We start from the raw sequence: 17,367 nt of genomic DNA, 5'->3' as shown, positions 1-17,367 counted from the left end.
TCGCTTGAAAAGGCCTTTATTAACCCCTTTTATCACTTTTATCATGAATGGATGCACTTTTTTGGGCTTCAAAATATCATCTTCCATTAATTGCCAATATAAAGCTTAGAGCCAGGACATGTTTTAATATAACTCTGATTGTATTAGTCTGAAAGAAGAAAGACATATACACCTAGGAAGGCTTGAGGGTGAGTAAATCATGGGGTAATTTTCATTTTTGGATGAACTATCCCTTTAACAAGGGAGACAATTGATCTGCAATTAAAGTCAGGTCCTCTTGCTTCACTCAGCTGGAACCTGACAATGAGTAGCCGATTAAACCTGCAAGTCACTCTAGAACAAAAGCCTCTGATTAGCCTCCTGGGTTCCCTTTAATGAGAAACCTGGAGTGAAGGAACTCTCTAACTCTGCTTTGACAATGCATGGACCATCCTTTCATCAGTATATAATATTGAATCAAGGGCTGGCATCATTCTTTACGTCAAAGTCCCCTTTAGTTTGAAGAGAGGATGCGTGATTAAGCTCTATTTCCCCCTTGAAAGTCGCACAAGTGGACGTGACAGGAGTTGTGTTATTAGAGACAAGAATGTTCTTCCAACAGCACTTCAGACTTCAAAGTCCAGAGACAAATCAGATGCCGTAGTGTCTGCAAAAACCAATCAGTGTCAATTTAGGCCAGCAGACAGGGGATGATAATTTAAGAGTGTACGGCGCTTTCCTGTGTTTTTCTGTCTTATTAGTTTGGTAAAGCAAGCAACCAAAACACTTGCTCTCCACAAGCCCTGTACAATCTACAAGAAGCAACACCTACACCTTTTCCAAGCTTCCCAAATGTCTTTGATCTCAAAAAGCAACGGTCTCCTGCACAGAAGTCCACCCTCCTTTTATCTTATGACCCTTGAGAGCCAGAGGAGGTGGAAAGATGCTTTGACTGTTGAGAGGACAGAGTGAGTTTGTCAAGAGAAGCAGTGGAGAAACCAAAGCTGTGGTTGGTAAGAACTGTGAGGTCCTTGGCTTTCTGATCTCATTATGGTACCATTATAGCTTTTGGATATAGCTCTTGAGGGCCCTTGAACATCTTCATTCTTCTTTAAAGTATAGTGCCAGAGAGGATCTGTTGGGAAGAAACACCTCACTAGGTCTCCTCTAAAAGAAAAGTCTCTAAATTGGAGAGCACCAATTATGGACAAGACAGTGCCACAGGCAAGTATCTGTGGACTTCCCTTAACTGTTACTCTTCAATTGGTAAAAAATGAATGAAATCTAAAAAACATAAGTGAAATTCTGAACGATTCAAATATAATTTTACAACAAGCTTTCTATTCACCTGAATGGAATTGCAGTCATACGATGCTCACCACAAAACATTCCTATAATAAATGAGAATTTTATAGAACAATATGTCTGTTATACTTAAGAAAAAAGTTCTTAAGAAAATATGTAATAATGTAAGATTTAAAATATTTAAAAAATGTAAGATTTTTTTTAAGAACGGCACAATCTTACACTTTATCAAATTCAAATTTATCTTAAGAACTATTAAGTTAAAATATTTTTTCTTCTTAAAAAAGGGTTTCATAATACATTTAAAAAAGGCTTATAATATCTTTCTTTCCCTGGAGGTTTGACCAATTCTAATATACTGGCTACAACAATAGCAAATATTTGACCTTAAATTAGCAAGGACTTCACAACAATCTCTATGCAAAACTAGGGCAGGTGTGGAGGCCGAATACTAGAAAACAGCATGTTATCCAAACAAGTGCCTCGGAGCTAGATTGGTAGCACTGGAGCGATGAATACAGTTCCTCCCTCCACAATGCGGATGTTCAAAGGTCTCAGCGGTATATGCTAATGCTCCAAGCAAACCTCTCATGCATACATAAAGAGCCTTTTATATTGTGCAGCAACATTCCTGATAATACATTGCCTGCCCTAAATGACAAGTGAACATCAGCAGATGAGTTTTTAAATAAAATGCAAAGACGTGGGCAACTGTGACATAACATGAAAGCACAGCATGTGACAGCAGCGTGATGCTTCTTGGAGGAGTGGTGTTGAGCTACGTGACATTATTTTGTTTCCAGGGCATATTTAATGGTGAAACTGTATGTCTAGAGGCAGGAAGATGTGCCCTACATAGGAGGCTTATTCAATAAGACATATTCTTTATGTGAAGGAGGGAGCAAATTCACTCAATAAGCATCAAGTTATTTTTTTGCCTTATGTACGGTGGCCGAGCGAGCTCAACGCGTTACAACTGAAGAAATAACACGCAAATAGAAAAAAACACGATCAAATTAAGAAATCATCTTCCTCAGTCTGACAACACATGTGCTGCAAATACTCACAATGCAACCAAATACAGAAACGTGCTTTTAAAATAAACAAAAAATTCACCTTTCAGTTCATGGACAACACCACTGACGAGTAGACATTGAACAATAAGCGGTCTCAGCCAGCTGTGTGCGTTGTGAATATTTGCAGCACTTTTCTGTATTTGGTTGGGTTATGAGAGTGTGCAGCACATTTCAGTATTTGATAGTTTTGTGATATTTGCAGTGTATTTCTGTATTTGGTTGCGTTGTGAGTGTTTGCAGCGCGTTTCTGTATTTGGTTGCGTTGAGTATTTGCAGCACATTTCTGTATTTGGTTGCTTTATGAGTATTTGCAGCTAATTTTTGTATTTGATTGCATTGTGAGTATTTGCAGCACGCTTCTGTATTTGGTTGCATTGTGAGTATTTGCACAATTGAGTGTGTTGTCAAACTGAAGATGATGTTTACTTAATTTACTGGTGTTTCTTCTATGCGCATTCTTTTCTTCAGTTGCAGAGCGTTGAGCTCTCTCACAGCGTGTGGAGCTCTCTTGGCCAAATACATCTACTACTTGACACTCAAATATTTACATATATTTGACTGTATAAAATAATAAAAATAGAATTAAATTAAATCTAATCAGGAAATCCATATCCAATCCCAGCTCCAAATGACCACTGAGGCAAAACAGGCTGAGTCAACAGTTTTAAACACAACAATTTGTTTAAATTTTGTAATTATTTTGTCTTGTGGAATATATGTAAATCTCTGTTATGCAGCTTCTTCGTGGGAAAAAAGAAAAAGAAAAAAGACTAAACAAACATAAGAAAATACGGATAAGAGCTAACTTTTTACAGATAACCAACCTTCCATAGGAAACATGACATAAACATGGTGGGCGGTTTACCCACACACACACACACACACATACACACTCCCTGAAGAGTGATGGAATGGGTGAACATCTGCTGGCGCAGTGGGGAATGAAGGAACAGAAGAAAAATCTGCCTGTGTCTCACACCGAAACAGCTGATTAGGCCCTCTAAATGACGGAACCTCTGCCCATGTTGAAATTGCACAGTCCCTCCATCTCCACGCTTCTGAGAATGGTTCGGTTCCAGCAGGTGTTGTAAGGACTTGAATCATTAACCCCAGGCTGACAGACAAGACTTAGCCCACCAGGCTCAGAAAAATGTTGCACTTCAGCAGCTCCCCGCCACTCCAGTGAGTCTGCAACTTCACACACTGGGAGCTGCAAAATGGATCCATTTACTCCAACTCAAGGCTAGAGGTTGGTAGGACTGATTGTTCCAAACTGATACTGTACAATGTTAGTTTGTGTTCTGGACTTAAGGGATAGGTCCCCAAATAATGACAATTCTGTCATCATTTACTTACCCTCAAGTTGTTCCAAATTCAGCAGAAGAAAGCAATTCATACAGATTTGGAACAACTTGCTTGCATTTTTGCTATTAAGCAACATAAGTCAAATCTACAGGCTACATGACATGAAATTGGTCTTTGTTCCTCACAGATAAATGAAAAAAAATCTGGATAAAAAAATAATAAAATGGAATCGATGGAAAGTAAAACTATTTAAATAATCCCTTAACTTTATGTTGATCACTGATAAATATTTTAGCACTAGCATACTGCACTACAACATTCAGCCACAAATGGTGAAAAATACCAAACTTCAATAAGTACTAGTACACAAAAATATTTTTACTCAGCAAGGATGCAATACATTGGTGCCAGTAAAGTCTACACATTGTAAAAAATAAATTTAAATTTAATTATAAATGCTGTTAATTTGAACTTTCTATTAATCAAAGAATTCTGAAAAAAAAAACTTTTCCACAAAAATATTAAGCTGCACAACTGTTTTCAAAATTGATAATAGAAATGATCAAATATTTTTTTTCTTGAGCTCCAAATGAGCATATTAGAAGTATCATGTGACACTGAAGACTGGAGAGATGGCTGTTGATAATTAATATTACTGTTTCGCTGTATTTTTGATCAAATAAATGTAGTCTTGGTGAGCAGAAGAGATTTCTTTAAAAAAAAAATTAAACATTTTATCGACCCCAAAACTTTTAAATGATAGTATATGTAAAGAATAAAAGGAAATACATGTTCTCTCCCATTTTCATATGGGCTTTACAAAATACAAATAAATGAATATGAGGGTTACATTTACATGGGAGTGAGTAAATGATCTCAAGAATTTAATTTAGGTGAACTATTCATTTAATATGTAGTCACACATGTAAACACACATGGGTAGAAAACAGACTACAAGTGCACACAGACTAAGCTACATCAACTCTGTATCCACTAGTCCTATCTGCACTCGTTTCTATCAGTTCAGCATATTCTCATTTTCCCTCTCCCTTCTATCATTCTTGTTCAATCAACGCTCTCCACTTCTCTGTGGTCAGCGGTCAGACACAGAGAGAGAGAGATAGAGAGGCAACACTCATCTGAGCCCTTGAAATAAAGACATGGGACTCCAGTCTAGATCGATAGCCTGTTAGTGACCAGTGTGACTTTCATGTCATGCAATCATCGGACAGATTGCCACAGAATAGGGAGTCTGTGATAGACTAGATCTGCCTGGGATACCAGAGAAACACAAGCGGTGTAAAATACAGCACTGTACACACACACAGCCGTACAGACACACAAACGAAAAGCATGTTAACATTCAGTTTGAAGCACTGACACAAGTCCTCACCATATAATACATATAATATATCAAAGACACATATTAGTCTAAAAGAGTGTGTAAAAGACAAGTTTTTCTATTGACTCAGAGAAAGATAAAGGGATAGTTCATCCATCCTTCATTCACATACCCTCATGTTGTTCAAAACCTCTATGACTTTTCATATTTTTCACATTTTGTACTTTTTTGAAGAATATCCTAGTCACTATTTTAAAAAGAGTGGAAAATAAATGAGTACTTGTGGTTCTAAGCTTTAAAACAACAATAAAAGCAATATAGAAGCATAATCAATATGTGCCTAAGTTTTGTGTGCGATACTCCAGGTCTACTAAAGTCAATCAATAACTTGGGAGAAAATGAAGGGCCCTATCATACACTTGGCGCAATGAGGCGCCAGGCGCGGCGCAAGTGCTTTTTGCTAGTTTCAGCCCGACGCTGTTATCATTTTCACGTCCTGCGCCACCTTGTTTAAATAGCAAATGCATTTGCGCCTATTTGTGCGTTCATGGGCATGCTGGTCTGAAAACGAGCTGTGTTCAGGTGCATTATTGGCGCGTTGCTATTTTGAGGCAATTGAAATAGATTGTACTTTAAAATAAAAATAAAAAATAAATAAATATATATATATATATATATAAAAAAAAAATAGTGATATGCGCCTATAGGCGGGTCCACAATGCTCGTCCACTCTGCTTATTACACAAACAGGGCAGCAGCAGTACACAAAAAATAGCCAAATATTAAAAATAAAAGGATTACAATGTAAAATAATAATATTGTGTAAAGATATACAGATGCTGGTCATAAAAATAGAATATCATCAAAAAGTTGATTTATTTCAAGAATTCAACTTAACAGGTGAAACGTATATATTATATATGCAAATTTAGCATCTCATTTGCAACTCCAGCTGATGACATGACTCCCCAAACCAACACAGACTGTGGAAACTTCACACTGGACTTCAAGCATCTTGGATTGTGTGCCTCTCCTCTCTTCCTCCAGACTCTGGGACCTTGGTTTCCAAATGAGATGCAAAATTTGCTCTCATCAGAAAAGAGGACTTTGATCCACTGTGCTTTATTAAATCCAGAGTCAACGCAGCTGTCTACCAGGACATTTTCAGTGTACTTCATGCGTCCTTCATTTTCCAGCAGGATTTGCACCTGCCCACACTGCCAAAAGAACCAAAACCTGGTTCAATGACCATGGTATTACTGTGTAATTACTGTGTGATTTCATGTAATATTCAAATTTTCTGGGATTTTTATTTTGTGGGTTTCATAAGCTGTAAGCCATAATCATCAAAATTATAACAAATAAAGGCTTGACATATCTCACTTTGCATGTAATGAGTCTATAAAATATATTAGTTTCACCTGTTAAGTTGAATTCTGGAAATAAATAAACTTTTTGATGATGTTCTAATTTTATGACCAGCACCTGTATATGATGGAATCGGGCTTGACGCGTAGATGGTCTGCTTGTACGCTTTAACCTCGAGCACGTGCAGATTCGTTTCCTCTCTGGAGAAGCGTTCAGTCTTTCCGCTTGCAAATTCCGCCATGTAAATAGCAACCCGCCATGGTGCGAGCTCAACTGACTTTTAAAGGGAATGGGAAATTACAATCTGATTGGTTTATTGCACGTTACGCCCAAAACACACCCATTACTCATTAAGAGAATAGGGACAACCCTTTTAGGCCGTGCACGCCGACCATTATCATTCTGTAAAAAAATTAAATAGCTCATTTTGATTTCATTGTGATTTTAATAACGCCTAAAATAAGATATCCTTTCCCACTAAGTGAACTCAGTTGAACTAAACGGAGAAAGATAATGCAGAAAGTGACCTCAAAGTAAAACTTATTTGTGGACATTTGACATTTATTTAAATAAGCCTCTGGTCTGCATCTCAAATGTCTACATCTCAATGAAAAATTCAAACTCTGAAATATGACACATAGCCGCAAGTCACCTTAACCTTTTTGAAACCTCAGCAAACAATGATTAATAACTTATTACGAGTATGAAATAAAAAAAATCGAACCGTTATCGATCTTAAGTTAAACTTGGATTTGCATATATACTCAGATTGATGTCTGGGCTGTGGAATTCTTATATGTTATTTGCTCTTTGCTGTGGGGTTCACCTGCAGTGATATACTCCCCAACGCAAACAAAGCCACTTGCATTTCTCTGGCCTCACAATCTTGCTTTCCTCACGATCACAGAAAGCAATTTAGCCTAAAATCAACATCTCTCACACTCCCCAATTCCCTCATGTGAGACAGAGATAGAGAGAGAGAAAGAGTGTGAATTAGGGAGGGTGGTGATGACAGGAAGACTGCTCAGAGTCAACAGTGCCGCATATACATACTCTGAAATGAGCACATCTCATCCAGACCTTGTGACTAGATTACAGTGGGGAGAACAAGTATTTGATACACTGCCGATTTTTGCAGGTTTTTCTACTTACAAAGCATGTAGAGGTCTGTAATTTTTATCATAGCTACTCTTCAACTGTGAGAGACGGAATCTAAAACAACAGCCCTCCTGTTCTCCACTCATTACCTGTATTAACTGCACCTGTTTGAACTAATTACCTGTATAAAAGACACCTGTCCACACACTCAATCAAACAGACTCCAACCTCTTCACAATGGCCAGAGAGCTGTGTAAGGACATCAGGGATAAAATTGTAGACCTGCACAAGGCTGGGATGGGCTACAGGACAATAGACAAGCAGCTTGGTGAGAAGGCAACAACTGTTGGTGCAATTATTAGAAAATGGAAGAAGTTCAAGATGACGGTCAATCTCCCTCGGTCTGGGGCACCATGCAAGATCTCACCTCGTGGGGCATCAATGATCATGGGGAAGGTGAAGGATGAGCCCAGAACTACACGGCAGGACCTGGTCAATGACCTGAAGAGAGCTGGGACCACAGTCTCAAAGAAAACCATTAGTAACACTACGCCGTCATGGATTAAAATCCTGCAGCGCACGCAAGGTCCCCCTGCTCAAGCCAGCACATGTCCAGGCCCGTCTGAAGTTTGCAAATGACCATCTGGATGATCCAGAGGAGGAATGGGAGAAGTTCATGTGGTCCAATGAGACAAAAATAGAGTTTTTTGGTCTAAACTCCACTCACCGTGTTTGGAGGAAGAAGAATGAGTGCAACCCCAAGAACACCATCCCAACCATGAAGCATGGAGGAGGAAACATCATTATTCAGGGATGCTTTTCTGCAAAGGGGACAGGACGACTGAACCGTATTGAGGGGAGGATGGATGGGGCCATGTATCGTGAGATCTTGGCCAACAACCTCATTCCCTCAGTAAGAGCATTGAAGATGGGTCGTGGCTGGGTCTCCCAGTATGACAACGGCCTAGCCAATCTCCAGACCCGAACCAAATAGAAAATCTTTGGAGGGAGCTGAAAGTCCGTATTGCCCAGCAACAGCCCCGGAACCTGAAGGATCTGGAGAAGGTCTGTATGGAGTGGGCCAAAATCCCTGCTGCAGTGTGTGCAAACCTGGTCAAGAACTACAGGAAACATATGATCTCTGTAATTGCAACAAAGGTTTCAGTACCAAATATGAAGTTCTGCTTTTCTGATGTATCAAATACTTATGTCATGCAATAAAATGCCAATTAAGTACTTAAAAATCATACAATGTGATTTTCTGGATTGTTGTTTTAGATTCCGTCACTCACGGTTGAAGAGTACTACCTATGATAAAAATTACAGACTTCTACATGCTTTGTAAGTGGGAAAACCTGCAAAATCAAATCAAATACTTGTTCTCCCCACTGTATATGTGAAGAGAATATAAGGAGGAAAGAGAGAGATATACTGTAAATAGAGTGAGGCAATGTTTGAAATATAATACTAGTATACAGTATATATACCGCCTACTTTTATAAGTATTTGAAATTACTAAATGTTAGGTACTAGTTTCCAACTAGGAGTTATTGTGCAAGATTCATTAAGGTTCAATATTATGCATTCAGTTGATGGTATTCATAAACATATATATATAACACACACGCACGCACGCACGCACGCACGCACGCACGCACGCACGCACGCACGCACGCACGCACGCACGCACACACACACAGTGTATACATACTGTATATATATATATATATATATATATATATGAATGTGTACTAAAAGTGCCAACTGCAAACTCCATTCTGTTTTGGAATACCCAGTTAGTTTACATGAACTAAGAGTGAACAATACCTCTACAGCTGTATTTTTATTAACTAACATTAACAAAGATTAATAAATACTGTAACAAATGTTTTGCTCATTGTTAGATCATGCTAAGTTAATACAATAACTAATGAACCTAATTGTAAAGTGTTACCCAACAAATAATAAGAGTAGCATTGTGTGCTATTTCAAACAGGGATGTACATATAAAGAGGAAAAGTGCATTTAGCCCTTACTGATTCCCCCTTGAAAGCATGTATGAATTCTCACAGTATGAAATCACAAATATAAAAGCTGCAAATATGAGCACTTTTGAGAAGTGTTTTGGTTGGCTTGTTTCCTTTAATGGATCTGTCATCTCTCAAATGCCAAATCCAACCTCCTCCTACAGACAAACAACAAGCTGACAGAGAGAGAGAGAGAGAGAGAGAGAGAGAGAGAGAGAGAGAGAGAGAGAGAGAGAGAGAGAGAGAGAGAGAGAGAGAGAGAGAGAGAGAGAGAGAGAGAGAGAGAGAGAGAGAGAGAGAAAGAAAAGTAACATTCCTTCTTACTCTAATCCCTCCAAGTGTCCCTGTCAGAAGATTTGACATTGAGAAGTGACTCATTCAGAGGTTAATTAAATGTTGTTTATGCCAAGTGAGAGAAATTACTACACTACCCAGAGAGCACTAATGTAACAACTGTGTTCTCTGACCTGCAGAAGCGTGTAATTTCCTGCGGTGGGAGAATAATCCGTGGCTGATGACTTGAATAGAGAACCCTAGAAAATGGGCTCACCGTGATAGTGTCTAGTTTCGATGACAATTGAGGTGACAAAAGTATAAATTTATTTATTATTGAAGTTGGCACTTTCATAAATGCACCAGTGTCCACACCATTTATAGAAGGTTAAGTGCAAATTATGAGCACGTTTTAGACAGTGAAATGTCTTACGCATGATGCATTTATTATCATGCTGCTTGATCTGACATTTCAGAAACATTTCAACGTGCTGAGCCCTTGATTTTGAAACCACTATTTCATTGTACAAAGCCTTATTGAAGAGCGAATTGTTACATTCCTGTCTTGTTACCCCAGTTTTGTGTTGTAGGACTTTTATTTTGAAGTGTATTATATCACTGCCGTAAAACATGTTGTAAAGCTTACTTGGCGGCATTTATTATTATTATTTGTAACGATGGCAGGATTTTTGACGGTTGCGGTCACTGCTGAGAATATTTAATTTGGGTCTCGTAAACGTATGGATTGTAAAGATGTGGAATACAGCACACACATACAATTGATTACTTTTGGGAATTTATGTTGCGTTTTTGGCACATTTTATGGTTCTCTTGTCAGTCACAGCATAACAATAATGAGCACTTTTGACCTACAGTAAATGTTACTGAAAAATGCCACAGTAAATATAAAAAAATAAATATTAAGTGATAAACAATCAGTTAAACAATTACAGAAAGGCTATTCATTTAAGGGGTTTAACGTGTTGTCTTGTCTAACATTATATTGTTTCCAAACAGCAGGCATCCACCTCTGAAAACAAGATTACATGACCGCAAGATTACATGACCGCGTTTATTGGGTTTCGTCTGTGTGCTCTGAGTTGCAAGTCATTTATTACATATTTATATATTGTTATATACAGTGGCTTCTTCTACGGCAGCAACTTCTATTGTTCTTATGATATTTAGCGGCAGTTTATCAGAAAGTGACAATTTTGAACTCTTCGGCTCACTGGATGGAAACGGTGCTTTATTCGCAAATGTTTTATGCAATTTTCCAAAGTTAAATTCGCAACTTTGGATGGAAACATACAGCAGCTATTATTCAATTGGATACAATAGAATCAAAATATTAATGCAATGATTTTAATAGAGTTGTCAAAAAGTTCTGACTTCGGTACCAAGTTCATTTTGAAAGTGAAATTTAAAAAATGTAACGCTTTGAGCGCTGTTAAGAGGAATCGTAAACGCTAATCGATTCTGCTCAATAGCGCTCAAAGTGTCACAATTTTTAAATTTCAGTATGGACTTGGTACCGAAGTCGGTAGGCTACTTTTTGACAACTCTAGATTTTAATATTGATAAAGAAGGATTCGTACACATTAGTATTTCTAAAAGTTGTTCATACTGTACGTAAATAATTCACATTTTATTTATGTCAATATGTCAATACGTTTCAGTGTGTTAAGTTAAGTAAATATGTGTGGTAGAACGTATAAATATACATGAATAAAATAACAACCAATGCAAAACATTTTTTTTTATAAAAAATAAAAAAAGCCCTACCGTTATCTGTGGCCATGAATAGAGCCGTGTACTGGTTGTGGTGAACATGTGGAGACTCGCGGTCCAGTATGGCCCTGGTGGTGACGTTGCCTTTGAACGGGTTCACGATCAGCCAGTCTGCCGGGTCTCTCAACAAAGCGAACCTGAGGGGCACACATGACCATTACATACACTCTTGGAATGCGTCGTGCTTTTGAAGTGTATCACTTTCAGTTTATTTGTCCACAATCCCCATTAGACCAACCGATGTATGCTCAAAAACACAATGCTGACAGCTCATGGATTACCCCCTTGCGGCGTTCGAACCTACAACCTTTTGATTCCCAGACCAGATTTTTGACCTTTAAACAACATGACCTCAAGCATTAGCACCACAGAGTGTGGACGGGTTATCAGGAAGGTAAGCTGAAAGTGAAATAAGAAGAAATGGAGCAAACAGAGTGCCTGAAACATGTAGGAGGGATAAATGACCTGCAACGACACCTCTAAGAGTAATGAGCCGTTTTGTAATTGGTTAACCATGTGATGTCATCAGCCGTGACAGAAAGAGAGAACAACTAAGCATGTGTGTATGTAGGCCTACGATTGGATAAAATAGTTGCAGTAGTGCTGAAATCTGAAATTGAGTCACAGATTTACAGACTTGAAATAAAATGCCAAGTTCTCTGGCTTTACTGCTTTCAGGAAACCCATAGAGACTCTTTCAAAACAGAGGAGGGGGATTTCATTTTTTTCTGAAAAGTTTTGCTGACTCGGATACCTTTCCCAAAAGAACACAAGCAGTCAACACAACCAACAAAGACTTTTTACAGTCCTAAGGGGTTAAACAAAAAATTGGAGTTGCTCACTAAAGCAAAAACAGAACTGGGGAATAAAAACACATAGCATATTTTACGAGTGACTGTATACTGTTTATGATTCTTCTTTCTTTAATAACATGTTTAAGTAAGTTTACATTTAAGAATACAAGAAAAAAATATTTGATTCATATTTATAAAATATGCACATACAGGTGAAACTCGAAAAATAAGTGTAAAAATATTGTGCAAAAGTTCATTTATGTCAGTAATTCAACTTAACAGGTGAAACTAATATATTATATAGACTCATTACATGCAAAGTGAGATATTTCATGCCTTTATTTGTTATAATTTTGATGATTATGGCTTACAGCTATGAAAACCTTTTCACAATATTCTAATTTTGAATTTGGGGTTTTCATAAGCTGTACGCCATAATCATCAAATTACAACAAATAAAGGCTTGAAATATAACAGGTTTATATAACAGTAAAACCAGTAATATTGTGAAATATTTAAATAATTTTAAATATCTGTTTTGTTTCAGGATTCTTTACTAAATAGAAAGTTCTCCCACAGCAGCAATATATTTACATGATTTTTAAACTATTTTTGTAAACAATTTATGTACAAACATTTTGAGACCAAAAAAAGTAAGCTATTTTTTTTCTTTTTCTTTTTTTTTGCTCCATTGTGCCCCCTTCTATTCCCTTCTGACAGCAAAAAGCATCTTTCACAAAGCAATTCTTATCCACATTCCATCACAACACATCCCAGGGAAATGTTCTCTGATTCACGAGGACAAGCTCCCGGAAACAAGCTAGCATGAGATTACCATCACGCTGCTCTGGGTACAAATACCTTACATCCTGACTCAGATGCGCAAGTGGATAGTTTGTAATTCTCCTGTAAAATCAGCTGGCATTCGTTAGAGACTTTTTTTGTTCTTCTGGCCTGGAGTGTGTCACAAAGGCTGAAAATGCAGTCAATAGCTTTGAGCCACTGGATAAGGGAGCCGCTTTGTACGCCAAGTGCAAACATCAGAATAGTGTGACATTATCTTGTATATAATAATACAAAAAATACTCTGTAACTGAAAAGAATACAAAGACACATCCAAGTTCGCAAAGTACAAAAATCTAGTGTGACATTTTCTTATATATAATAATAATAACAATAAAAAGCAACACACATATACAGTACACATGCAAACCCACAGAAAGTAAGTCAAGGCCATTGACTTTTTTTTTGGTGTTGTCTGCTGTGCATCATCACGGCTCTGACAACCCTTAATTTATTTTCGAACAGCACACTCTGCGACTTGCATGAACTGGCAATTCATATTGACACAAAACAAATGGATATTTCATTTCTAGAATCTATTTCTACGACCTTTTACACTGTCATTAATCAGACAGCCTGAAAGTTTGCAAAGGGGGTGTGGCCTAGACACTTGTTCATAAGTATTATATTGTAAGAAAACAATTTTTTTTACTGATACACACACAGTGCTTCACTCAATTAGCCTCCTCTCAACGTCATTAGCGTGCCATTAAAAACACATTATGCAAATTAACATGTTATCTATAACGATACGTGCTAATGACCACAAATAAGCTGTCAAAGACCTTTCACATGTAATCAAAGCTTCGGCTGATGTTGGTGGTTTCACTTACACACATTATCACACTATGTCACAACTATAAAAACTACGAAGGATACCACAACATCCTCGTCCTTTTGGCCAAAGTTGTGTACTTTCTTGCTCACACAGGAAATTATTCAAGAAAAGTAATTTGCCATCATCCCATTTAACAAAAATATGTTCTAAGAGCATTTTGCTAATGTTCTTATTTAGTAAAAAAAAAAAAAAAAAAAAAAATGTCTTGGTTATGCAACGTTATGCTAATATTCCATTCTTGAAACATATAGGAATGCTACTTTTAAATTCAGTTCAGTTCTCTGACCGTTATGAAACGTTAGACGAATATCCAACTAAAACGTTTCAGAAAAAACGTGCAGTGAACGATGTATCATTTTTTTTTTGTGCTAACGTTTTAAGATTTTACATATCACAAACTTTGATAACACAATCGTTCTATTGATGTTACTGGAAGAACATTTGTTCATAACTTGATGGAACTTTGCCAGAATGTTAGCCGAAATTCTGAGAACGTTCCCTGTTAGCCGGGATTACCTGAGGAGAATCTGGGTCGGACCTTCTGTTGCTTCCCTGGACGTGAACACCATTTAATGTACACATATAGCGCAGGAATTTTGCAGAGATACATTTATGTGGACAATTGTAATTGGAAGAGTTTTAACAAATTGGATCTCTATCTGATCAGTAAAATTGCATGAAGTGACCAAGTGTAAACAGGACTAAAGATGAGATGGAAAATGCACATCATAACAATAATTCAATGTTTCTCAAACTGGGGTTCGCAAATCCCCGGGGAAACTGCAGGGAGTTTGTGAGTTAATGAAAAGATCATTAGTTAAATCATAAAAATTTAAAATTAAAATAAATATAAAAATAGTACAACACTTGCTAAAAATATTAAATATTGTATTTGTTTATCTTCATGTTTTGATCATTAACTGACATCAGAGAACCATTTAACATGCAAATGTGCTGTTCAATTATTGAAATATTGAAAGGATAGTTTACATTTACTTGGGCTCATGTTTTTCCAAACCTTTAATTTGTTTTTATTATCACCTTTGAGTTAAATATCCCTTAATTTTAGTGAATATTTCTTGTCATGCTCACATATAGTTTTAATCTAAATAAATGGCATGCATGTCATTTTGAATCAACAAAAATACATGTTAGTTCCAAACCAAATATTCAAGGGAGTAAATAATGACAGAGTTTTCATTTTCAAGTGAATCTCAGGGGTATACTTAAAATGTATATTTGAAATCAAAGGAATTCGGTTGACAAAAAAGCCCAGCGATAATTGAAAGCTTTTAATTAAAACATACTGTTGACAAATCCACGAGGAGGAAAAATATAACACCGCAAGATATTAGCATTGACTAATGTACAATGCTTTTAGAAGAAATATATAAAGAATATTATATGAAACAATCACATTATTACTAGATATCTCTTCTAAAATCTCTTCTAATTAAAACTATTTTTGCTGATTAGTCATAATAAAACTAAAATAAACAAATATGACATAGAATATAAAAAAAAAATGAAAAAAAATTGTAAACAGCATGTGTATTTAGCTTGTCATGTGTTTAGCAGCTCATTAAGGTCTCTATGTTGTTGATGTGCCTGACAGCTGGACTGAAGACAAGAAACTATATTTCTAAATATAGAAGACTATATTTCAGCCACAATCGCACAATAGTGCACACAAGCTCACTTCACCCGGGTTAGGGCATTGTGGAGAAGTAGCCTTAAACCTCCAACCAAAGAAGAAAAAGAAGAAAACAAAGATATTCTTCACCCAATCTAAAATGTAAGAAATGCCACTTCTTGAGACACCTTTTATATACTTTTTACTCCTTACACCCTTTCATGATGTGTCAGGCCTGGAGAGGGCCTGGGGTGCGGTGCATATTTATGCTCCTGTATCACTGCGAGGGGGCGGAGGCCAGAGGGGCTTTTCTCCACGTTACCTTCTAATAGAGAACAGGGGAGAGCTTCTCTGCTGCAGGAGGGCTGCTCTGGCCTCTCCGTACATCAATTCTGATCCTTTTATCCCTGTTTGTGCTCACGGAAAGGATCTATGTGAGGGAGAAATCTATGCTGCCTCACACGTTGGCCTGTGGCTTGGTATAAAACAATTTCTTCAATAAGGATCCATATAATGATGATGCAAATAATGAAAGGTGTATTTTTATGTGCAAAACACCTGTGCCAGTAACGGCATCAATTGCAAAAAATAAAAATTGTAAAAAAAATAAAAAAAATATTAATAAAATAAAACCATCGGTTACACTTTATTTCGATGGCACACTTTAAACATTCTAAACTATACACTTTGCAACTACATGTCAACTAACAACTAACTACAAGTTTATATCTCGCAAATCTAACTTTTTGAGCTATTTTTTTATAAACTCGGAATTTCGAGTTATAAAATCTAATTCTAAGTCAGCTCACAATTCTGACATTTTCTAACAATTGCGAGTTTGTATCTCACAATTCTGACATTTTCTAACAATTGCGAGTTTGTATCTCACAATTCTGATTTTATAATTCACAATTATGATTATCAAGTCAGAACTGCAAGAAATAAACCCGCAATTGCATGCTATAAAGTCAGAATTGCGAGATTCAAACTTGCAATTTTGAGAAAAAAAGTCAGAATGGAGAGATTTAAGCTCCAGAATTGTAAGATAAAAAGTCACAATTACTTTGGTTGGAAACAAGCTTCCATAGTTAGTAGATGTTAAGGTCATACGAATGTCTGTTGGGGGAGCATCAAAATAAAGTGTTAGCAGATGTTAATCAGACAGTCTGCTAATACTCTAATGAGAGTTAGTTGATATGTAGTAGTTGCAAAGTTAGTTAGAATGAATCAAGTGGAATAAATCATATAACTAGAATTAATCTATGTGTGTGGCAACTAGAAGATATATATTATATAAAATAAATATTTAAAAACTTAAAATAACTAATATACTGTAAGCATACTCTGACATTTATAAAGTGAACTGAATTTAATAAATCAGCACCAAAGCATTGGAAATTATTGGCCTCCCAATAATAAGATGTATGTATACCGTAGATATCGTTGCAGTACAATATTTCATCCACACAGAGTTCATCCACACATTCTTTAGTTGTGCTAAAAATTTACACTTGATGTGAAACCCTTTTTGTCCCAGTATTAAATAACTGCCCTCTTATGGGGTCTACTAGAATAGGTTCCAATGTTTGAATATTAAAAAAAAACATTACTTTTCACATATTTTAAATTGTTGCAGCACCTCTTTTCCCAGTCTGTTAGTAACGCTCTGTTTAGTTTCCGTCTCTATGAAGCCCC

The 17,367-nt window shown here is 36.7% G+C and overlaps 1 protein-coding gene across 1 annotated transcript in view; it reads right to left on the bottom strand.

The window, feature by feature from the left end:
- cdh13 (cadherin 13, H-cadherin (heart)) overlaps nucleotides 1-17,367 on the bottom strand; it is a 352,089-nt gene that overhangs the window by 22,601 nt on the left and 312,121 nt on the right. The window contains exon 11 of the mRNA XM_079621335.1: nucleotides 11,559-11,701. Within this exon, the coding sequence (XP_079477461.1) occupies nucleotides 11,559-11,701 (143 nt within the window). The remainder of the gene's footprint in view (nucleotides 1-11,558; nucleotides 11,702-17,367) is intronic.

The sequence above is a fragment of the Phoxinus phoxinus genome (assembly GCF_949152265.1).
Source record: "Phoxinus phoxinus genome assembly, chromosome: 8".
NCBI classification, from domain to species: Eukaryota; Metazoa; Chordata; class Actinopteri; order Cypriniformes; family Leuciscidae; genus Phoxinus; species Phoxinus phoxinus.
This window is presented reverse-complemented; position numbering and strand designations above follow the sequence as displayed.